The 19,718-nt window shown below is 39.5% G+C and overlaps 1 protein-coding gene across 7 annotated transcripts in view; it reads right to left on the reverse strand.

Moving 5' to 3' along the window:
* Window positions 1–19,718, reverse strand: part of BTRC (beta-transducin repeat containing E3 ubiquitin protein ligase) — a 120,506-nt gene that overhangs the window by 86,307 nt on the left and 14,481 nt on the right. For 3 of the 7 annotated variants that reach the window (XM_041415359.1, XM_041415357.1, XM_041415355.1), the window contains 2 exons: window positions 17,305–17,373; window positions 6,596–6,703 (listed from right to left, as the gene is read on the reverse strand). The exons of 1 other annotated variant lie outside the window; for it this stretch is intronic. In XM_041415359.1, the coding sequence (XP_041271293.1) occupies window positions 6,596–6,703; window positions 17,305–17,373 (177 nt within the window). The remainder of the gene's footprint in view (window positions 1–6,595; window positions 6,704–17,304; window positions 17,374–19,718) is intronic. 3 more of the 7 variants (XM_041415361.1, XM_041415360.1, XM_041415356.1) reach the window with 1 other exon arrangement.

A 19,718-nucleotide genomic window follows, 5' to 3' on the forward strand; every position in this document is an offset into this window, starting at 1 on the left:
TTCTACTGACAGTGTTTGGGTTGATTCACTGAAATTTTGCATGTGTTCACCTTATTTCAAAGAAGAAATATTTCATTTTCTTCTCCTTAGACAGAATTATTTGGAACTATCTCTGCATATTTCCTAAGAGTGACTGAATTCTAACATTGCTTAAATTTAGATGGGAGTAAGAATTTTATTACTTCTCCAATTTTTTCATAAAATTCCATATTTGCATTTTTAAATTAAAATTATTGGTGTTATCTCTTTGCCAGTTGTGCACTAACAGGTACAACTTGATCTTGTGCCATCGGCTCCCTCCGAAGTCCTCCCTGCCCGCGGAGCCACCAAATCCAAAGCGATAATGGGGCGATTTACAGGGACTAGGCTGGATCTAAACGCACTGGACCATCTATGACTGGTGCGAGGGGCTCGGAGCGGGGTACCCTCAGAGCCTCCTTCCTCCACAGAAAGGGACAAAGATGCGGGCTTTGGAGCAGCTCGGAAGAGCGGCTGGAATGTTACCGAGGTAGCAAACCCCCGCGGCCGCGGCGCCCGCCGGGCCCGGGCTGCAGTTCCGGGCGCGGCCGGGGGAGCGCAGCACAGGCCGCGCCATGGCCCGGCCCCCGCCCCGCGCCGCGCCCGCGCGGCAGCGCGCACACGCACAGCCGCCTTCTAATTCAATTAGCGCAGCCTGCAACTCCAGAAAAGAGTAATTCAATTAGTGCATTGTGGAGCTCCACAATACCTCCAAGCAGATGTTCGCTATCCTGAGGAACCGGAGCTAGCTTTAAAGATACCTGTACGGCTCCAACGCGGCGCTGCATATGCCGTTTGTCACTGCGGCTTTACACACCTTCCTGACTCCTAACGAGGGAGGAAGGAAAACTCGGACGAGTTTTGTTTCATTTTTTAAACCCGACAGTCAAACTGGTGCTGGTGTGCTAGAAACCCTGCCCTCACCTTAGCGGGAAAAGCACATTAGTAGTAACCGGACCATCACTACCGAGGCTGAAGGAGGGGGAGGCCTTGTAGCTACAAAGCAGTTTAAATTAATCACTGTGCTGGACACACTGAGGTGGTATTTCTCAGTGAGAGATACTGGTACACTTCTTGATACTCAAAGAGCTAATAAAAGCACCTGGAACTTCGGAGGATCAATATGGGTGCAGAACAAATGCCGATTATGTTACTAAATATAATTACTCAATGTATTTAGAAATTAGTGATGTGCTACATAAAACAACCAAACCCATCCCACTGATCCACAAAGAAAGATTTCTTTCTAGTCCCCTTCATTTCTCTGCCACCTGAAAGGAGGAAAACATCTCTTGTTGTTGCTACTACCACGGAGCTAAGATCTCGCAGCACACCCTGGGCAACTCCGTGAGTTTGCTGGGCTCCCCAGCATCACCCAGCCTCTGCACAGGTTACACCACCAGCCAGACAACATCACCAGATTTAAAGAGGGATAAATCCTAAATATGTTTAAGAAAGCTCTTCTGTAGTCACTGGACACGCACTTTAAAGAAATCTCCAGCCAGGCTAACCATCACGGTCTTCCTACAGTGAAGCTCCCAAAATTCTGAGCTACAAATGGGGCTGGAGTCAAACACAAAATGCAATTTGGCTTAATTTCTGCTCCTTCTTTTATCATCTCTCATGCCTTTATAATTGCTCCTGCCAGGTGGTAAAATGAAAAAAAAAAAACAAACAGAAAAGACTGCTGCTGAACACCTCCAACAAGAAACTTTGCTGAAAAAACCAGGTGTCACATTGTGGCAGTTCAATATTTCATAGCCAATACAAGGAATGTGCAACAGCACTGCAACTTTAAATCTTTGCCTCCTGTGTCAGTCTATCTCCTCTCATTGTAATGCCAAAGGGAACAGCAATCAGAGTGGAGATGTTCAACGTGATAGAGGTCAGGACACCAGTGGATCAACGTACCAGAAACACGACCTTGTTTATTTTTTTCCCCAGTATTATTGTTTACAGGGTGCTTTGCTCATGTACCTTGTGGTTCTTAGCTAAAAGATGAAATTACAGCCCAGGATGAAGCGCTCAGGCACACATCCAATTTGTGTTTCCATCTCAGAAAACAAAAAGCTTCTGAGGCCCTCGGGCTGCCATTCAAACTTGGAGAGGCTGACATTTTTAACAGCATGAACCAGAGACTGGCAGAGGAATGATCTAATGCATTTCTGACTTGTCAATCAAAGATCTCACCTCTGCTGTCTTGTAAACAGTTGGGGGCCACCTAACTACATTCACAACCAGGGCAGAGCCTGCTGCCAGCCAGGGGGGTGCTGGAACCACATGCTCTGGCTATTAGTCACCAAAATTAGGATTCTGCTTCAGAGGTGCACTGTAAACAGCCCCCGGGCAGGCTTCACACAGCCCCTGGCAGAGCGAGAGGGGTGAATACAAAGCAGGCTTAGTGTCTCCATGCTGATGGAGTCTATGACTGGACACCCCATATCTTTCCCAATTAGAGACAGAACTATGCACACCAGCAAACACTGACTCCAAAGCCAAACAATTTCCTTCAAATGTGTTTCTCACAAACACATTTCTGAGCATGCAGTTTGCCCACCCCAAGACTCTAGCTCTAACCTCCTGTATAACCAGAAATGATGTACTACTGCTCACACTTACACTGTATTTCCAGCAATAAAACGTCAACTTCCAACACAAAAGTGCATGAACAGGCTGAAGGAAATTTAGAGACACAATTGTTTCCACCAACACACTGACAATGCTTCTCTGACAAATATTCTGCTTCGTAACACAAAAAATATAAACATTAGGAAAAAATAATGTAAAAGTAATTTGAAGAATAAGTTCATGCCTGTCTCACAGGGACAACAAACTTCCATCACTGCATACCTTTAACATCTTTTGCATTTTCACCTTTCTGCAAAAGTAATCTCAATATCCATAGAGGTCACATCCATACTGCACAGCCTCAAACCCTTTTGCTTCAATTTGCCTAGCACATTACACCCATACCTTCCTCCCCAGGACAGAGCTTTTAGCCCAGACCAAGGAAGTGTCACATGCATGCTCACTTCTGCAAAACCAAGCAGAAGCTCATCCCCTTCACCTGACAAACCCTGAGGTGTAGTTCTTTATGGCCAAGATCTTCAGGTAAAACAAAATGCAGATTTCTGACATTCTATAGAGAGACACTATTCAACAAGATGCTGCTACTGCCACCATAAAAGTTAATCCTCCTCTTTGATTACTAGAGCCTGTTACAGAAATAAAAGTTTCAGATTTGGCAAAATAAAGCTGACAAGACAACTCTCTTCTTTTCTACCTGTGTCTCAGCTCCAGACAAAGCTAGTAAAAGCATGACTCTTGTCCCAGGAAGTTTACAATCTAAACAGGAGCTGGTATTTATGTTGGCTGTGAATTAGGTAAAAAGGAAGAGGTGGACTCATCTCTGAGATTATGGTGATACATAACGTCTTTGGCAAGACTTTCAAATTCCTCCTCAAGCCTCCTCATTTATACAACAGCCTACAGAAATTAATTTAAGAAAATATGTCGGTCTTCTGCAAACCTGGAAGGATTAATACAATCATTCCCTTGGCATACTTGATGGGTGTAATTGTAAATTTGAATTTTCAAAGAGCTTCAGTTATGAAAAGCAACATAAATATAGCCTTGTGAGCATGCATGGAAAAATATTTTAACAGGGAAAGTAATTATCTTCACATGGAAAATGTCATGAAAACAGACACCTGTTGGCACATCTGGAAACTTCCAAAGCACAAATTTCTAGGAAAAAAGTATATTCTGCATAATTAATTTTTTATTATTAGGATAATCTCCACGCAACGTAATTTTCAGTTGCTTTGCAGATTAACAGTACCGTAAAATCTGGCATCCAAGACACTGAAAATGGAATAGCTGGCCTTTTTCTCCTGTTAAAATACCTTCTTTGACTTGACCACTTCCAGTGCCTTACAGGAGTTCATGTTCCAATTTGCTGCCATCTTCCACCACGACTGCTATGAAATTGTTACACAGTAGACTATCAGTTGCAAAAATAAGAGATAAAATATCTTTGAGATAAAAGATTTAAAAAAGAACTGTTTCTAGCTCCTTATTCACCTACTCATGGGTTTAGCCTTAAAGCCTTTCCCACTGCAGGATGATTGCCTAAAAACGGGGCTGAGGAACCACAAGATCCTGTTTCCACCTGTCTCCAGTAATAAAAACACAAAGAAGAAAAATGAATTTACTTGACATATTAACAGAATAATCTCTAAATCAACTACCTGCCAATGCTTCCCATGAGGAGTCAGCAAGACTTCAATTGAACTATTCAAAAAGAGCATCTTTCCACATTTCTGTCTGAGCATCTGAAGGCAGGCATGTAAATAACTAGACAAATTCAGCAGTGACTAAGTAGCCTTCCAGATGGCATCTTCTCTTTTGCCACAAGCAAAGAACATTGATATGCTTCTCCAGTTACTTCAAGCTTGCTACAGAATAAAGAAAGTAACTTAATACGAGAAAATTCACTGGGCTACAAGAAAGTCTTTAATGCTTTCCTGAAGATTTGATACCAAAAAAAAAAAAGCATTAAAGAATGATGAAATACTGCAACATCACTGCTTCAAGCAGGTTCCAAACCACTCCATTCTGCACTGGAAAATACAGAAGCCATGCCTCAGAGGGGAAACCATGCAAGCTAATGAGGATCAATCAGAGCCCATTGAAAAAATGGACTGAAATGTGGATGACTCAGTGCTGCAGAAGCTGTTGCTGGCAATGTGGTTTCTCTCTCAACTGGCAGTAAATGTGTTCCTCAACACAGGAGTCAGAGTTCGGTGAAGAGTACCAGTTTACCATTTCAGATGGCAAGCAGGACATACTTCCCCAGTTCCCATACTCACTAAATATACATGGAAATGTCTCTCAAAATCTGCAGAAGTGCAAATGTCAGTCCTACCAGTACCCTAACACAATGATTGGTTGTGCAGCTGACTCATTTGACCCCAAATATCAATGCACTGCCTTAGCAGAACAGTTATTGTTCATATCTACCATTAGGAAGGACATCTTAAGATTCAATAAATTAATTTCTCTTTCCCTTTGTAATATATGCCTATTTTAAGTAATCAAAAATAATTCAAGTAGAAAGGAAGAAGTCTCAATTTGAATTTATAAATTACTTTCCATATACTGCTAAGCTTAAGGAGATTTGATACACATTCAGCAGCCAAAAAGTCAGAAATTAAGCCCATATGATTCAGTCAAATTATGCAAATCAGGATTAGGAGTTTAAACTCTGCCTGTTGTCTCTAGAGTCCTCTTAGACTAACAAAAAGTCGTGTTTCCCCCTCCCCCACCGAAAGCTCCACTAAATGCTTGGTTCAGCAAAGGAGGCCTGGCAGGACAACTTCCAGAGTCCATCAGTGCTACTGCTGTGTCAGCAAAAAGAGTCGCACCAGAACGATGCAAGACACTTAAGCCTCCTCTGGGACTAAGAGGATTATTTCCACAGCACTGTCCTAACTCTGGGAGCAAGAAGTAAAACTTATAATAACCTTTGCATGCTTTCCTTTAGAGGTGCATAATGAGCTTACTCCAAAACAAGTGAAAATTTCAGAAAGATTCTGGCCTATTCTTTCTGTCTGGTTTTGAAAGGTGCTGGTAAATAAAACTCTCTGCCACAGATTAGGCCAGCAGTAGCATAATCTAGCAGCATAAACTTCAAAGTAAATGTTCATGCTACAATAAGCTCAAATAAACATGTTCTCTGCAGAGACACTCCTTAAGTCCCTCAGTCACTGCAGTATATAAAATACCTCAGAGTTTCCAATGTGAATATAACACCTCTGGAGCCCAGTCTCTGCTGTTATGTCCACATGTCATCAAAAATGCCTGCAACGATCATGAGAGCCTTGTCTAGGTTTCTTGATGCTCACCCAGTGCCTGTCTTACTTTCTACCCATGGGAGAATGTCTGCATTTTTAAAAATTCACTGGTCACCCAAAGGGTCTGAACAAACTGATTTGGCAGAAAACTGACTCATGACAGAGAAAAGCCTGAATCTAACAAATTCAGAGATCAAATGGAAAAAAAAAAGGTTTCCTTTATTTGCATTTTGACTGACAGCTTACTTGGACAATAATTTTCTGTAGTCAAAATGTCCAGACTCCTGTTAACAAAGCTGAGGTAAAGAATTTCTGGCATCAATTATCGTCATGGCAATGAACTCACCCTCTCAGTCCTTTAAGTGGCACACAGAAAATTTACATAGGAGGGGAATAGCAAATAGCCAGAATAACCAGATTGGAGACGGTGTGATGGATGCTGTTTGCCAGATATAATTAAGTGGTATCTTTTTGGCACAATTTAAAGCCAATGAAAAAGATGATGGTATCAAGCCAACTTAGATAAAATAATTATATCAAGGTAAATGGAAACGCCCCAGCTGCCCTGAATCTACAGAAGATGGGTTAAAATACCAGAGATCAGAATGACAGAGGAGAGGCATAGAGTATGAACCAGAATAAATAGAGGTCAAGCAGGCAAGTAAAGGAGATGCACACGCACACAGATGGAGAGAAAAGGAGTGGGGAGAGACAGAAAGTACCTGGAAAGCTGGGAGTGCGCCAGTCCCTGGGTTATACAGGCATCGCAGCGAGGGCATGCTGTCCGCCAGGCTGGAGCAGCCCAGCCACAGAGATCTGGGCATAGAGCACTGCAGAGAAAGGACAACTATGAGATGGGACTGTATGAGACAGGATGGCACAGATTACAGGAACTTTTAAGGCTTAGCCAAATGGCATCAACACAACTGCCCTTTAAGAGAGCACTAACTGCTGAAGCATCTTTTCCTTGAGAGAAGCTTTACAGATGGCATAGTAGCAAAAAAAAAAAGGCACTATGGATCAAGAAAGTAAATTCTGATTAATATTGCACAACAATGTGTTGAGTTTTCCCAGTAATAGAAAGTTTCTTTCCAATTAATCAGACCTCTTCTCTATCCACAGCAATGCTCTAGGCAGAACACAAGGCAAGTAATATTGCAAGGAAAACAGAAAAGTAAATGACAACTTTAAGTGTAATTCTTGCAGGGAAAGAAAAGTTTTGTGTTTTGTCTGTAAATGGGATAAAAGGCAAAACCTATGATCCAAGGTGAACAGGAAGTTTGTGACACTTCATAAGAGTTTCATGTTTCTGCTTGCCTTATTTGTTAAATAAAATACAATTTTATAATAAATTGATTCAGTTCCTACAAACAGAAATACAAAAAAGGAGCCAAAGCAGCCAATCAAGGAAAATACTAGCCATTTTGATAGTTAAAGCCATTACCCCTTGAAATAGAGAGCTGCTTATTCATTTTACACCACTACTATTAAATTTAGGGATGCATTATGATTGCAATTGCTTTTACCAGACACAGAGTTTTTTATGCCATAAGCACTACTGCATTTGTCTAATTGCTGGGCGAGGCAGGAAAAAACAAGTGCATTTTAAATTGGCAGATAGCCTTGAAAACTGAAGGATGTGATAGGTTAGCTGCTAGAGATTTTAAGTCCTCATACTCTTCTTTTTTGCAATCCTGCCCCCGCTTTTTTTTTTTTTTTTTTTTAATAGAGGGGGAGGGGATGGGAGAAATTTGAGTGGAAAGGGCAGCTGGAATGGGTATGAAATGACAGCTGCCTTCTGAGCCTCCGTTTCTTCCTGCTCTTGAGAGGGCTAGAAAACCTTGCGCAATCTTGCACTAAATGAGTATGTAAGAGCAACATAACCCATCTCTGAATGAGCAGAAAGGTGATCACCAACATCAATAATCTGGTCCTGTGCAGACAGACACAGAGATTAACCTTGTCTGTCACCACATTCTTCGCTGTACTTTGCTGCAATTTACACTGCTGTTCCAGAAATAGTATTTAAAGACTGCTGGGGAATATAACCTATAGAAACATTCTCAATAGAAGTTTATGATATCTTAAAATACATTCCTCACTGCATTTTAATTTAAAAAAAAAAAACAAACTCTTCCCTTTACAAAGATACTGAAACTCGAGAATTTGAGTACATCATAGTACTAACTTGCTACTTGTATGTAATGTCCCTCCTGAAGCCAAAAAAATTACAGCCATAGTATTGTAACAAGCTACAAAAGTGAGCCATATTTCCTTGTCCACCATTCTAACCTCCCAAACACTACCACATATAAAAAACCTTCCAAATGCCAGTAATCTTTTCTTTGCAATGCAATATGTATCACTACAGGTACTGAAAGCTGTTGTGACAATAACTTTTTTTTTTAAAAATTAATACATTAAATGGATGTCCACGGTTAAGCATTTCACCAATTTTAAAATCAAAGTTGCTTATTATTCTTCAAGAACATCACAGTAACAGGAGATTCACTACATGGTGCCTCTGATGATGCAGAGCAAATTCACTAGATGAGGATTAGCTGCTTACCATTATCCATCCCAGGATTCATAACACAATACAAAATAAATATGGGAGGTTTTTTTTTTTTTCATACAAAGTTATCCAAGACTTGCAGCTACCATTTATTCCATATTCTTAAGCTTTCCCATCCCTTGGGCTGCATCAAGTTTTCATACTGTGACAATGAACTCAAAGAACTGATTGCCATTAAAACTGACTGACAATATAAAAAAAGAAGTTACTTTAAATATTTGTACTGACTGAAGCATGGAAAGGTACAGAGGCAGGAAAAATGAGGAGCACTATGTCAGTGGAAAGGCAAGCTTAAGTTGACTCAAGGTTTACGTGAGATTACAGCTCAAGTCAGAGCCATTACAATCTGCAGGCAGGGTGCTCTATTGTGCCAGGGAACTTACAGGGCAATGAAATGTCTTCTGCTCAAATTGCCACAATAACAAAGGAAAACACTGAAGGGCTATTCTGCAGAGCTCTCTGTCCAACAGAGGATATCATTCCTCAGCCATGCACTCCTGCCACTTAGTATAGTTCTGGAGTTAGGAAGTAAAGAACTACCAACACCTTAGACGACTTCTGAATCTGTTTCAGTATATAACAAAATCTAGTGATACAGTTTTGTTACCTATCTTAAAAATATAAGCATGAAGCTGCACAGTGTGGAAGGAAATGTCATTCCCATTCTTGCCTTTTACCTACTGAAGGAAGCAGACGCTAAATTACTGTTGGTGACTGAAAGAGGCTTACTCACAAGCCTGAACAAAAGGCCCCAGGTGCTTCAATAGAAACAGCTTGTGTGTAAATCAGATGAGTGACCCACCAGAACAACTTCATTTAGAGCTTGATCTCTGAAAAATCTCAACAGCCTCTATCCCCATGCACTGAGCAAGCCACGTGTCAAACACTCACTTTTGTACTGTCAGCTCCACAAACAAGGGACTGGCCTCAATGTTCATGACTTGAAAGCTGACTGAAAAACTCTCCTGAACTCAAGTCAATCTACATCGATTCATCAAAACAAAGATACAGAAGCACAGTGCTTGGACTAGAGCCAAATGGGAATGCTGGTACTGCTTGCTAAGTACTGGGCCAGGATGCAGCAACTCCCAACTGCATTCATACTTCGGATGTCTGCACAACTTTCAGACCCAGAGACGCAAAGCTTTTTATTTAGAAAAGCTAAGCATCTTTAATACACATTGAGTGGCATAAAACAGGGAATTATTTGATGAAAAACCCAATTTCTTTTTCCAATTGATTTTAAAATCCCACTCCCTGAACTCTGAAATGTATTTTCCCACTAAATAAACACAGGGAGCACAGTTTCAAACAGCATCCTCCTCGTGACAGAGGCTGTTTCCAGCTGCTCCACTGGTGATTAAAATGGGTTTGCCTTACTTTGAATTAAAACAGGCTAGAAGCATTGACAACCTCTGCCTGAGCTGAGTGGACAGTAACCATTAGCTGAAGGGAAGATGTATTTTAACCTATTCAATTATTCTTGTAATTATATTGCAAGAACATTTTTTGACTACATCAGATGTTCTGCCTCTAATAGTCTACCCTCTCTTCCAATTATCTGATGTCCTAAAGACAAATTTCAATACACACTCAATGGCTAAATTTTTGCCAGTGCTAAAAATTGGTTATTTACTTTATTTGCTACTGCGTTACAAGATTATACATTACCATTTCAGACTGGGTTTTTCTTATCAAATTTGTTCTCTTCTAGTCCTTCAGCAAATACAATATACTAGGGGTAACTAACACAGTTTTAGTAAATTGTGTTACAGGTCAGAAATATATCACCTTGTCCTGTAAAACTAAGTGGCTCTACACAGGGAAAAATAAAGTTCTTGAACTACTACAGTTCACAACTACAGTGCACAGGTATGAAAGCATAAACTGCCTAGACTGAGCTCACTGTAAAGCAAGAATGACCAAAAGAAAATCAAACAATAGTTGAAGGATATTTTCTTCACAGAAACTTCAGAGAAATTAATTAGACAGTAGTACAGTATTACTGTCTCTAATTGTGGCACATTTTAAAATAGTGAGGCATTACCTACTACCCCTGTATGAACCCTGTACTGAACTTTATGATAACCTGTGCACTTAAAACACCTTTGATTTACAGGCAGCCTAATATATATTTGTACATCTTCACAAGTTAGTGACAAAGCCAAAGAGGAAACCAGATTTTCTCCCCAAGGGCTGTTGTTTGTTGCGCTGCACATAAGATTAATTTCAGATGCTAACCACATCTATTGCATTCCTTCCCTAGTTCAGAATTGTTTCCCTTCTAGTACAGAATTCAGCACCTTATGCAGGTGAACTCTAAAGATAAACCAGTAACAATTTCTAACTCTTAGAAAAACCAAGACATGAGGGAAGAAGAGGCCATAGAAATTCTACCAGCCAAACTGGAGCAGATAAAACATACAGGATGCTCTGAAGGGTATTAGAAGTATGTAAACCAGATGTGAGCTTGATATGAGGAGACAGATCACCACTTCAGAAAGCAAAATGGGATGGCTGGCAAGAACAATTCTCCCTGGAAGTCTCTTTCACACTACTGTTTCCCGCATGCTCTATAAAACTTAATTCTCAGGAAATGTGCCTAAGAAATTTTAATCCTTTATCAAACACATGCTCAGATCTTACTGGGATTCCTAATATTCAGAATTATTTTTATCATACACCACAAAGAATGGGAGAACAAAGCTCAACACCTTTCAATCTCACTCAGTTCCTCTTATACTTTTTTTGGCCACATACTTAACTAAGCCAATGCCAAAAATATAACATACATCACTTTCACACTGTGTTCAGTCTGCACTATTCCTGTCACCACAGAATGCAACACATTGCATGAAACATATCAGATAAGGCAGCTGCTATTTACATTACAAATGCTGGTCTCATGAAACTTAATAACAATTCCAGAAATTTACTTCAGGCTAAAAAATTATGTTGGATCCTTTTCCTGGTCCACTTTTCATTCTTTAACCTCTCACATACACATAAAAATGAAAAGGTATCTCTTATTTTTCCCTCTACTGTTCTGAGAGGTGTTTTCTGATTAAATATATATAAGTATTAAAAAAAATTACTCCCAGTGCATCCTCTATACTTTTGCAATTAAAAAACCTGCCATACACATTTCATTTTTTACCTTTGGTAGCTCTTCTTATCTGAAAAAAAATAGTATATAACACAACTTCTAAAGAGCTGTCAAAACAGAATGAGAATATTCTTTTATTATTTATTTCAGTTGATTTTGTGGGACTTGGCTTTTTTTTCTTTTCCCCTATCCCAACAATGGATGCAAGGCATTCTAAATACATAATTACATGAGAGAGCCACACAGCTTTCAGAGAAGCCATTCAAGTGAATTGTGTAAATAATATGCCTTTAAAAACCCTAACATATGAATACAGATTTACCAGTTATGAAGTAGTTATATACCTGAGAGACAAGAATATGCATTTAAAAAAAAATTCTGCCCAATTATGAACTTACCAAAGAGACCAGCATGTCTCAGAGCAAATTAATACTTTCATAACTTTTGGAGAAAGTTTTTTGCCTGTTTTCATTTGAAAATAAGAAAAACATTAAAAGCTGTAAGTCTTAATTAAGACAAAAAAAACAAAAGTGAAGAGCCATACAGTTAAAATATGTACCTCCTTGCATCCCAGACTGGTTTTCCACACTTATGACTAGGTAATTTTGACTTTGTCACTGGCAGTTTTTCTTGAAAGTCTTTCCACAGTAAGGAAATTAATTTATAAAATAAAGAGGCAACTGTAGTAATCCTTGGAGTGAGACCATGAGAAGGATCTCTCAGGGTTCAGCCAGTTCTAACTGCACATATTGCACCTGAATCGTGAAGGGCCAAGATGCAGTTGCTGTAACAACAGTGCTTTGCACAGTTCCTCACCTTCTACTGTGTTCAGACACCTTGGTCACATTTCCACAAGCATGTATGGGTATGATTCAAAGTGGTTTGTGCTCCTGCTTTGCTATAACAAAGCTCAGCTTTCTCATTAGAGACCCTTGGACCATTTTTCACGAACTGCAAATCAAGCAAACCAACATTTCGCTTTGGGAAAGCTGAGCGTATTTTTCTGGCACAACCAGGGTCTGATTTCCAAACAATTAGGTCTCACAAATCAGAGGCTGAAACATGCTACTAGATTCAATTACAACACTCTTCCTAGATTCCAAACGTAGGTAATACTGGACTTCTTACCCTGGTACAGATCAGTGACTTCAGTGCAGCAGTTTTCCCCTTCACCCTCAGGGTGTTACCACATTCTGCCAGCTTTGCTGTGCACACAGAACTCCAACTGCTGTAAAGGGTTCTTTTTCCTTCAGCCACCCACTTTGCGTGTAATTGCTCAGTAAATTTTCCTTAACATACGTATTATGCAAACTCCTCTCTAATCTTCTGGTAACTCCCTAGCTAACAGTAACTTTTTACAAGATATTCCAGTTCACTAACTACTTTTAAATATCAAAGATAAGACACATGGAAAAGGATTTACGTATTCAGGTTATCCAAATAATAACTTACCTGAGTGGGATCTGGGAGGATCAAATCACAGCTTTTAGGTAAATGTTTGTGAAGAAATGTTTTCCCCAAGAGAGGTTACTGGGGTTAAACCTCTGTGATTTCAAGTCCACAGAAATGACATGCCCCAGCAAGGGGCCAACTTCCATCTATAAGGTGTACAAGATCCTCATTTGCCAAGTGCTTGAGGGAACTTGTATGGATCACATCTGAACTTGACAGTACTTATGTTTTCATCATTATAGCTCTTCAATGCATGAAACTGATAAATCTAAACCAGTGCAGCTGCAGAGCTTTAAGATTTAGGTGCCATACCCTTCTTTACGGAGTAAAACTTACAGAGACTCGTGTGTGATTCTTTAAACAACACCAAACTTAGTAAGAGAAATCTCACCAAGGTCTAAAGCGTGAAACTATGTGAAGGCTCAAAATGGAGATTTTAAAGACCAAGTGCACTTGGCTCTTTGGTAAGCAAGAAAACACAGTTGCTACCATTATATCTGATTATATTAGAAATATCTTCCAAACTCAATGATTCATTAATTCTGTGTCTAAAGCCTGATCAATCACAAACAATTCCTCGTGAGTTTGGGCAGAGTAACACAGCACACTAAGGAATGTGTTGAAACCTCTTCATCTTGGAACATTTATAGAACTTCTCTCTATTTTCATGACACAAACTGCAGAGAAAAAAACCTACATTGGTGGAGATATGAAACGGAAGTTTCATTAGATTTTTCTCTCATCTCTAGCTTTATTTAATTCCATAAAATCTCTCAGAGTTATTGTTATGCACCTACCACACAAAAGTGTTTCAAGGATAACTGATATGCCTGCATAGTACTTTGAAGACATAATGTACTATACGATTGCCAAGTATTAATAAATGAACTGCAGAAAGAAATCTTATTTCAACTTTCCACCCAAGGAGTTACTATCTGAATTTTAAAAGGCATATGGATCCACTGAAAATAGATATTTTAGAAGTTAAGGAAAGGATGCTAAATGACAAAATTACAAAACCCAAATATATCCAATATATTTCATATATTCATTTTTCTCTCACCAAAGTGCAATTCTAGCAGAAGAATCCTGGTTTCACCACAGTCCTGGTTTTTACACTCTCTTTTCCAGCTGACTTGACTGAAGTGCAGACCATTAATATCTGAAGTGCCTTGTTTTGATTATACTGGCCTTTGCTGGTACCAACCTAGTTAAGGTATCACCAAGAATTTCCAGCATAAAACACATTTACAGGTTTATAACTTGGCTTTAAAAATTCTACTACAAAAAGACAGTGGGAGGCAGAAAAGCTCAGATGAGTGCATTACATTACATATCCTATGTGATGCATACTTGCTCACAATGCTATGAAAAAGGGAGGCATTAGCTCTAACTCTGAATTACCATGTTTCAGAAACCACCTAAAAATGATACTTTTACTTCCCCATTTATGTAATCAAAATAAGGTTTTGTAAGTGTTTTACTTTATTAGCTTAATTTGCCTGGTTTCATAGTTTGGCTTAAATTATACGAAGTGTCCATATAATACAGGAATTAAAATGTCAGGTCTCTTGTCTGTATTTATACACAAACATTCCCTCCCTTTCTCCCTTCAGAAGTCAATTGTGGCTTGTCTCCAAAGGGGCAGCATCTAGGTGATGGGGTGTTACAGACTGCTAGCAAGTCAAAAGCTTAAACGAAGATCAAGGCTAAATAAACCAACTGTATTTTCTACAAAAGGACAAACATCTACACAGGAAAGAGCTAGAGTAAAGAGAACAATGCAGGTTACTTAAAATGCCAGTCTTAAAGCAACACGTATTTCTGGTCATTGGTATTGTATTTCCTCTAGCCCACATAAGAGCACAATACAACTCTCAATTACAGCACAGCAATATTAAATATAAAACCTGCCATTAAAGGGCAGAGGGTAATGACTTCAGTGTGGGCAACCCATGCTCAGGTAGTGTTCAACTATTATCTCCAGTTTAAGAAGGCTGGAAATATGCAAATGCAGCCAGCTCTGGTTTTAGATAAAATTGTCAGTTTTATGGGTATTTATAGTATGTGTCCAGTCTTGCAGAACTCCATCTTCCTCCACCTCATCTGTAATATAAACTGCTTTTAGTCCACGTTAATACAATGTCTTACTGGGATACTTCTCACATCCTGTGTAAGTCAGGCACCAGATCAATACTCAGCCATGCTGAGGAAAAAAAAAAATCATTACGTTAGGATCCTGTAAAAAATACAGACAACAGGAGAATAAACCTGATGCACAGCCCCCATTCCATCTGGATGCATATGTAGATTATGCTTTTACATACATCAAAAGTGGCTTTCTTTTCAAGACACAGTTTTAAGGAATCCTACGGGTAGTACCTTTGATAGGTATTCTATATCAAACCAAACTCACCTCAAAAAAATTTAACCTCTCTGCTTCTCAGGAAAGCTCTTCCCAGCCTTTAAATCAACTGCCTTACCCTTACACTTCCTGTGGTGAAATCACAGCACGAAACTGGCATAGCAAAGCTATTTCCACGACAGTATCTGCTGATGACAAGCACAGGTTTTTAACTTTTCCTTGGATCAAGGAGTAAGAAGATTGAGACAGACATGAGAACTAATATCAATAAACTAAAAATCAAAGGGAAAGCATGCTTACAAAATATATATTTTTCAAAAAGTGCAAGTTCTTCTATTATTTGAGTTTGCCTAGTGTAAAGCCTCCTTGGAAATTTTACTGTGCATTTCAGGTTTTTTACCCCCTTGGTACTCTTCAGAGTCCAGAAAGCTTATATCCCACCTGCATCATGGCAATGGTAATATAAGGCTGCTCTGTTTGCCTCAGAAGTAAAAGGAAAACAGAACAGCCACACAATCCTCTTCCTATTGTTCTCCCAACCCACATAAGAAACAGAAACTGATGCCATGCCCCATAGGTCAACAAACTTGAGCTCTGTGAGACAATAATTGCAGAGTTGAGATTCCTCTGAGACACCTTGCCTCCGGCTCAGCAAAGTTTAAATCAAGAAAACATAAGCTTCAGTGTCCCAACTGACCTTCACTGCAGCGGACTTGAGGAGAGAGAGAGAAACGGTCTCTTGGAAAGAAGCTCCAAAGCACACTTCACCCCTGCAGCACATCACTCATTCAAAGAAATGGCTTGCAAATATAAGATCTGATGCCCATCTTCTAATAGGTGTTCAAGCTCTGCTCAGTTTCACAGAAGTCAGTAAGTTGACAGCAGTAAGTAGCTTGCACAAGCAAGTTACTACCTACTGCTTCTAAGATACTGACACAAGACTGGAGACCATCAAAACCATCCTGTTAACACCTTCAATGAAACTCTCATATTTTAAGGGGATTTGCTGATGCAGCTTTTCATTCTCACACTCTGCTCAAGTGACTTGGCTCTTTGTTTATGTTGGACTCACAGTACCACCTTGAAGATCCCTTCACCACCACGTTTTGTCATTTCACAACTGCAGTTGCCATGACAACAGGATGCAGCTTATCTGTGCTGTTTTCATATTTCCAGTTTTTGTTGCCATAACAACACATTCTGGCTTTCTACAGAAACAGCAACTTTAAGCCATGTATTCTCAAGGACACGGGATTCATCATATATGTTCATCAGAGAAGAGATCTGTACAGGCCATTTGTAAATTAAGCTGTTTTTTCTGAAGGGGGATTTTTCACTCGCAAAAGTGAAAAGCTGACAGCAATTGCTAGAGGCAGACTGCTGAGACATCTAAAGCCTGGCCTTTAATAATAGCCAGAGTAATATAGCACTAGGCCACTCCGAGCGGGGACTCCCCACAGTGTCAGACTGTGTCAAACTGCACAATTGTTATGTGATGTGAGTAAGTGTCCATACTTGATTCACCCAGGCAGATCTGAATTAGATGCTAGATGCAATTCTCTTGAGTTTTAACCCAATGGCCTCCCCATTATTACCAGCACCACCACCACGCAGCTTTGTGTTTGAAGGCCCATTTTAATTCTGTAATTCAAGCTGTTGTTGTAGATCTGTTTTCAGACTCTGACCCTCTTCGCTTCCAGGTGACTGCATTTTGAACTTTTATTTACAGGAAGTGCACATTCATCAGACTGGTGAGAAAATGTTATACAAACACAGCATGCATAAACACAAAACAGTGATGGCTATGAGGGGTATCAGCTAACATGGCACTGTAACTTCATTACACCCTCATTTATGTACTTCACTAATGAGACAAGCACAGGTGTCTAACACGGTCCCTCACATGAGATGAATAACAATAATACAGTCCAACCTGCTTTAGCCATGCTTGGTATCCAGAAGAAATAAGTTGAAATCCATCTTTTGGCATGTGTATTCGGGGCTAGGAGAGAATAGACATAAAGAGAGACCTCCTTTTACACTGGGACCTAGCTAACCTAAGTCTAAATTCTGGAGCACTTTAAACAATGATTTTTTAAGCAGTACATGAAGGTTTAGTCCCCAGATTAGTTCTTGTTTACTGCTCTGATATCAGCTGCTTCAAGAAAACTTTTATAACAAAGCCACCATTTTTATGTTTTCCACCATTTTACATTTCAGTTCAGTATATATAAGGGTTTTTTTTAAACTTTCCACAAAAATGCACTTGGATAAGCACAGCCTCTGTGGTGGGTGCAACAGCAAAGACTAATGGTCATTAATGCTTTTGACTCTACATAAAAAGCAAATGGTGCCAAAACAGCAGTAGTCAAGCTAGGAGTGTTTTCACAGTTACCATCCTCAACATGATCAGACCAGACACTGGACAACATGAAGAGATGACAGAAAATTCCTGAAGAGGTGCAGCCTTAATACCAGGGTAACAGGTTATTATAGTTACACACAGCCTTAAATTATGCCTCAAATCGACAGACAAATATAATCTCCCCACCACTTACTGTTTTCATGCTTTATTGGATTGAAGAAAAGGCAAGACACCAAATTGGTCTGGAAGCACAAAACATATATAGCATAACTTACAGCCAGGAAAACGTATGCAACAACCCCCAAATCACTGTCTGGCATGACGTTTATTTCTAGTTCAAAGATATTCCCTCATTCAAGTGGATTCAAGTGTTCCCCCTCCCCACCAAAAAAGGGGATGCTTAGAAATTAAAATCACATCTAAGCAACAGGACCAGACAGAATATCAGCAAACACCTAGTCCAGAGTTTTTCTGACTCCTTGAAACTACTTCACAATCCCTTTCTTAACTCACAGTAATTCCCCTCCAAATCAGATGTGTGCCCCTACCACTCACTCCTCCTGGAAGGCTGGAAAAAGCTTACTCATCTTCAGAATGGCTCTACTGAAGATAAGCTTACTCTCATGTGTCCTTGAGTCAACACAGTATTTTGTTTGTACAAACTGCATCCACTTTGGTATTTGTAACACAAATAAATACAATCTGTTGGAGAAAAAAAAGTGTTATGGCTGAATGACAAACCTTCACACCTATGGTGGACAGCCTTGGAATTTTAAAATAAAATAAGAACTAGAACAGACTAAAATCTTGCCTCTAAAGAGAGGTACACACTCAGGACTTTACAGTATACTTTAATCACTTGTTATTTTTGCTCCTCTCCAGTTTGAATTTAAATCCTCCTAAATCTTTCAAAGTAGTAGTAAGATTATGCCCTGGTGTCCTAGCCAATGATCTCAGTTGAACATGAATTTTAATAACCACTGTTGTGCTGATAAGTTGAAGTCAAGTATGTCTGGTTACTGCATTCACCTGCTGTGTTTGGACTTGCAACACTTAACACATTAACAAAGTGTGTTTTAGGAGACTTCTCACACGGCTAGAAGCTGCATCCTCCACGACCTAAGCCTTCTTTCAGCACTAATGTCATGGGTGGTTAGTCTCTCTACAACTGTAAAATGGGGACAACACTCATTTAACCCACCTCACAGGTTTGCTGAGAGGGGCTCTTGACATTTCTATGTGCTTTGGAAATAGAAGAAACTGCATGTAGTGCTGCATATCTAGCAAGAACACTATATAAATAAATATTTTACTTCTGGCTCAAGTGCTTCAGCTTTTTTTTCAAAGTAGCACAGCCCCATATGTATCTATCCAGGAAAATAAATAAAAGTCCTCATAAGCAGAAATAACAATCATTTGAAATCAGTGTCACAAGTAAGGAGACCTGAATACCAATACCAGATGCGCCCAAGTTCACACAACAAATTGTTGGGATGTTAGAATCAAATTGCCTTCACAATGAATTGTGAAAAATTACTTCATTTGTTTGTGGTTCTGTCACCTAACCTACAAATTAAAAGATAATAGTCAAGCTCTTCAGACCAGCAGGCTGCTTAACATTTGCTAGCCCATCAGTCCAGAGCAGTCTGAATAATTGATTTAAAGACACTGATTTGAACCATTTAATTTGAAGACCCTGGTCCTGCAAATATGTAAGTGTATTAAGAGATCCGTTGCCAGCAACAGGATTCCTCTTCAGCAGAAGCATTTGAAGTAGTAATGATAACAGTGTATTTCTATTTAGACAACTCTTACCAACACAATCTTTTGTGATTCGAAAGTAAAGTTGCTTGAGTATTTTAATAAAAGCAATCAGGACTTTTGGCAGATTAGCAGCTACTTTAAACTCAATTTATTTTTCAGTGCTGACAAATGAAACATAAAAATAGGAGAAATTAAGACCCATCACTCATCCTCAGTAC

Source organism: Onychostruthus taczanowskii, unplaced genomic scaffold, assembly GCF_017590055.1.
Source record: "Onychostruthus taczanowskii isolate IOZ18803 unplaced genomic scaffold, ASM1759005v1 scaffold5, whole genome shotgun sequence".
Classification (NCBI taxonomy): Eukaryota; Metazoa; Chordata; class Aves; order Passeriformes; family Passeridae; genus Onychostruthus; species Onychostruthus taczanowskii.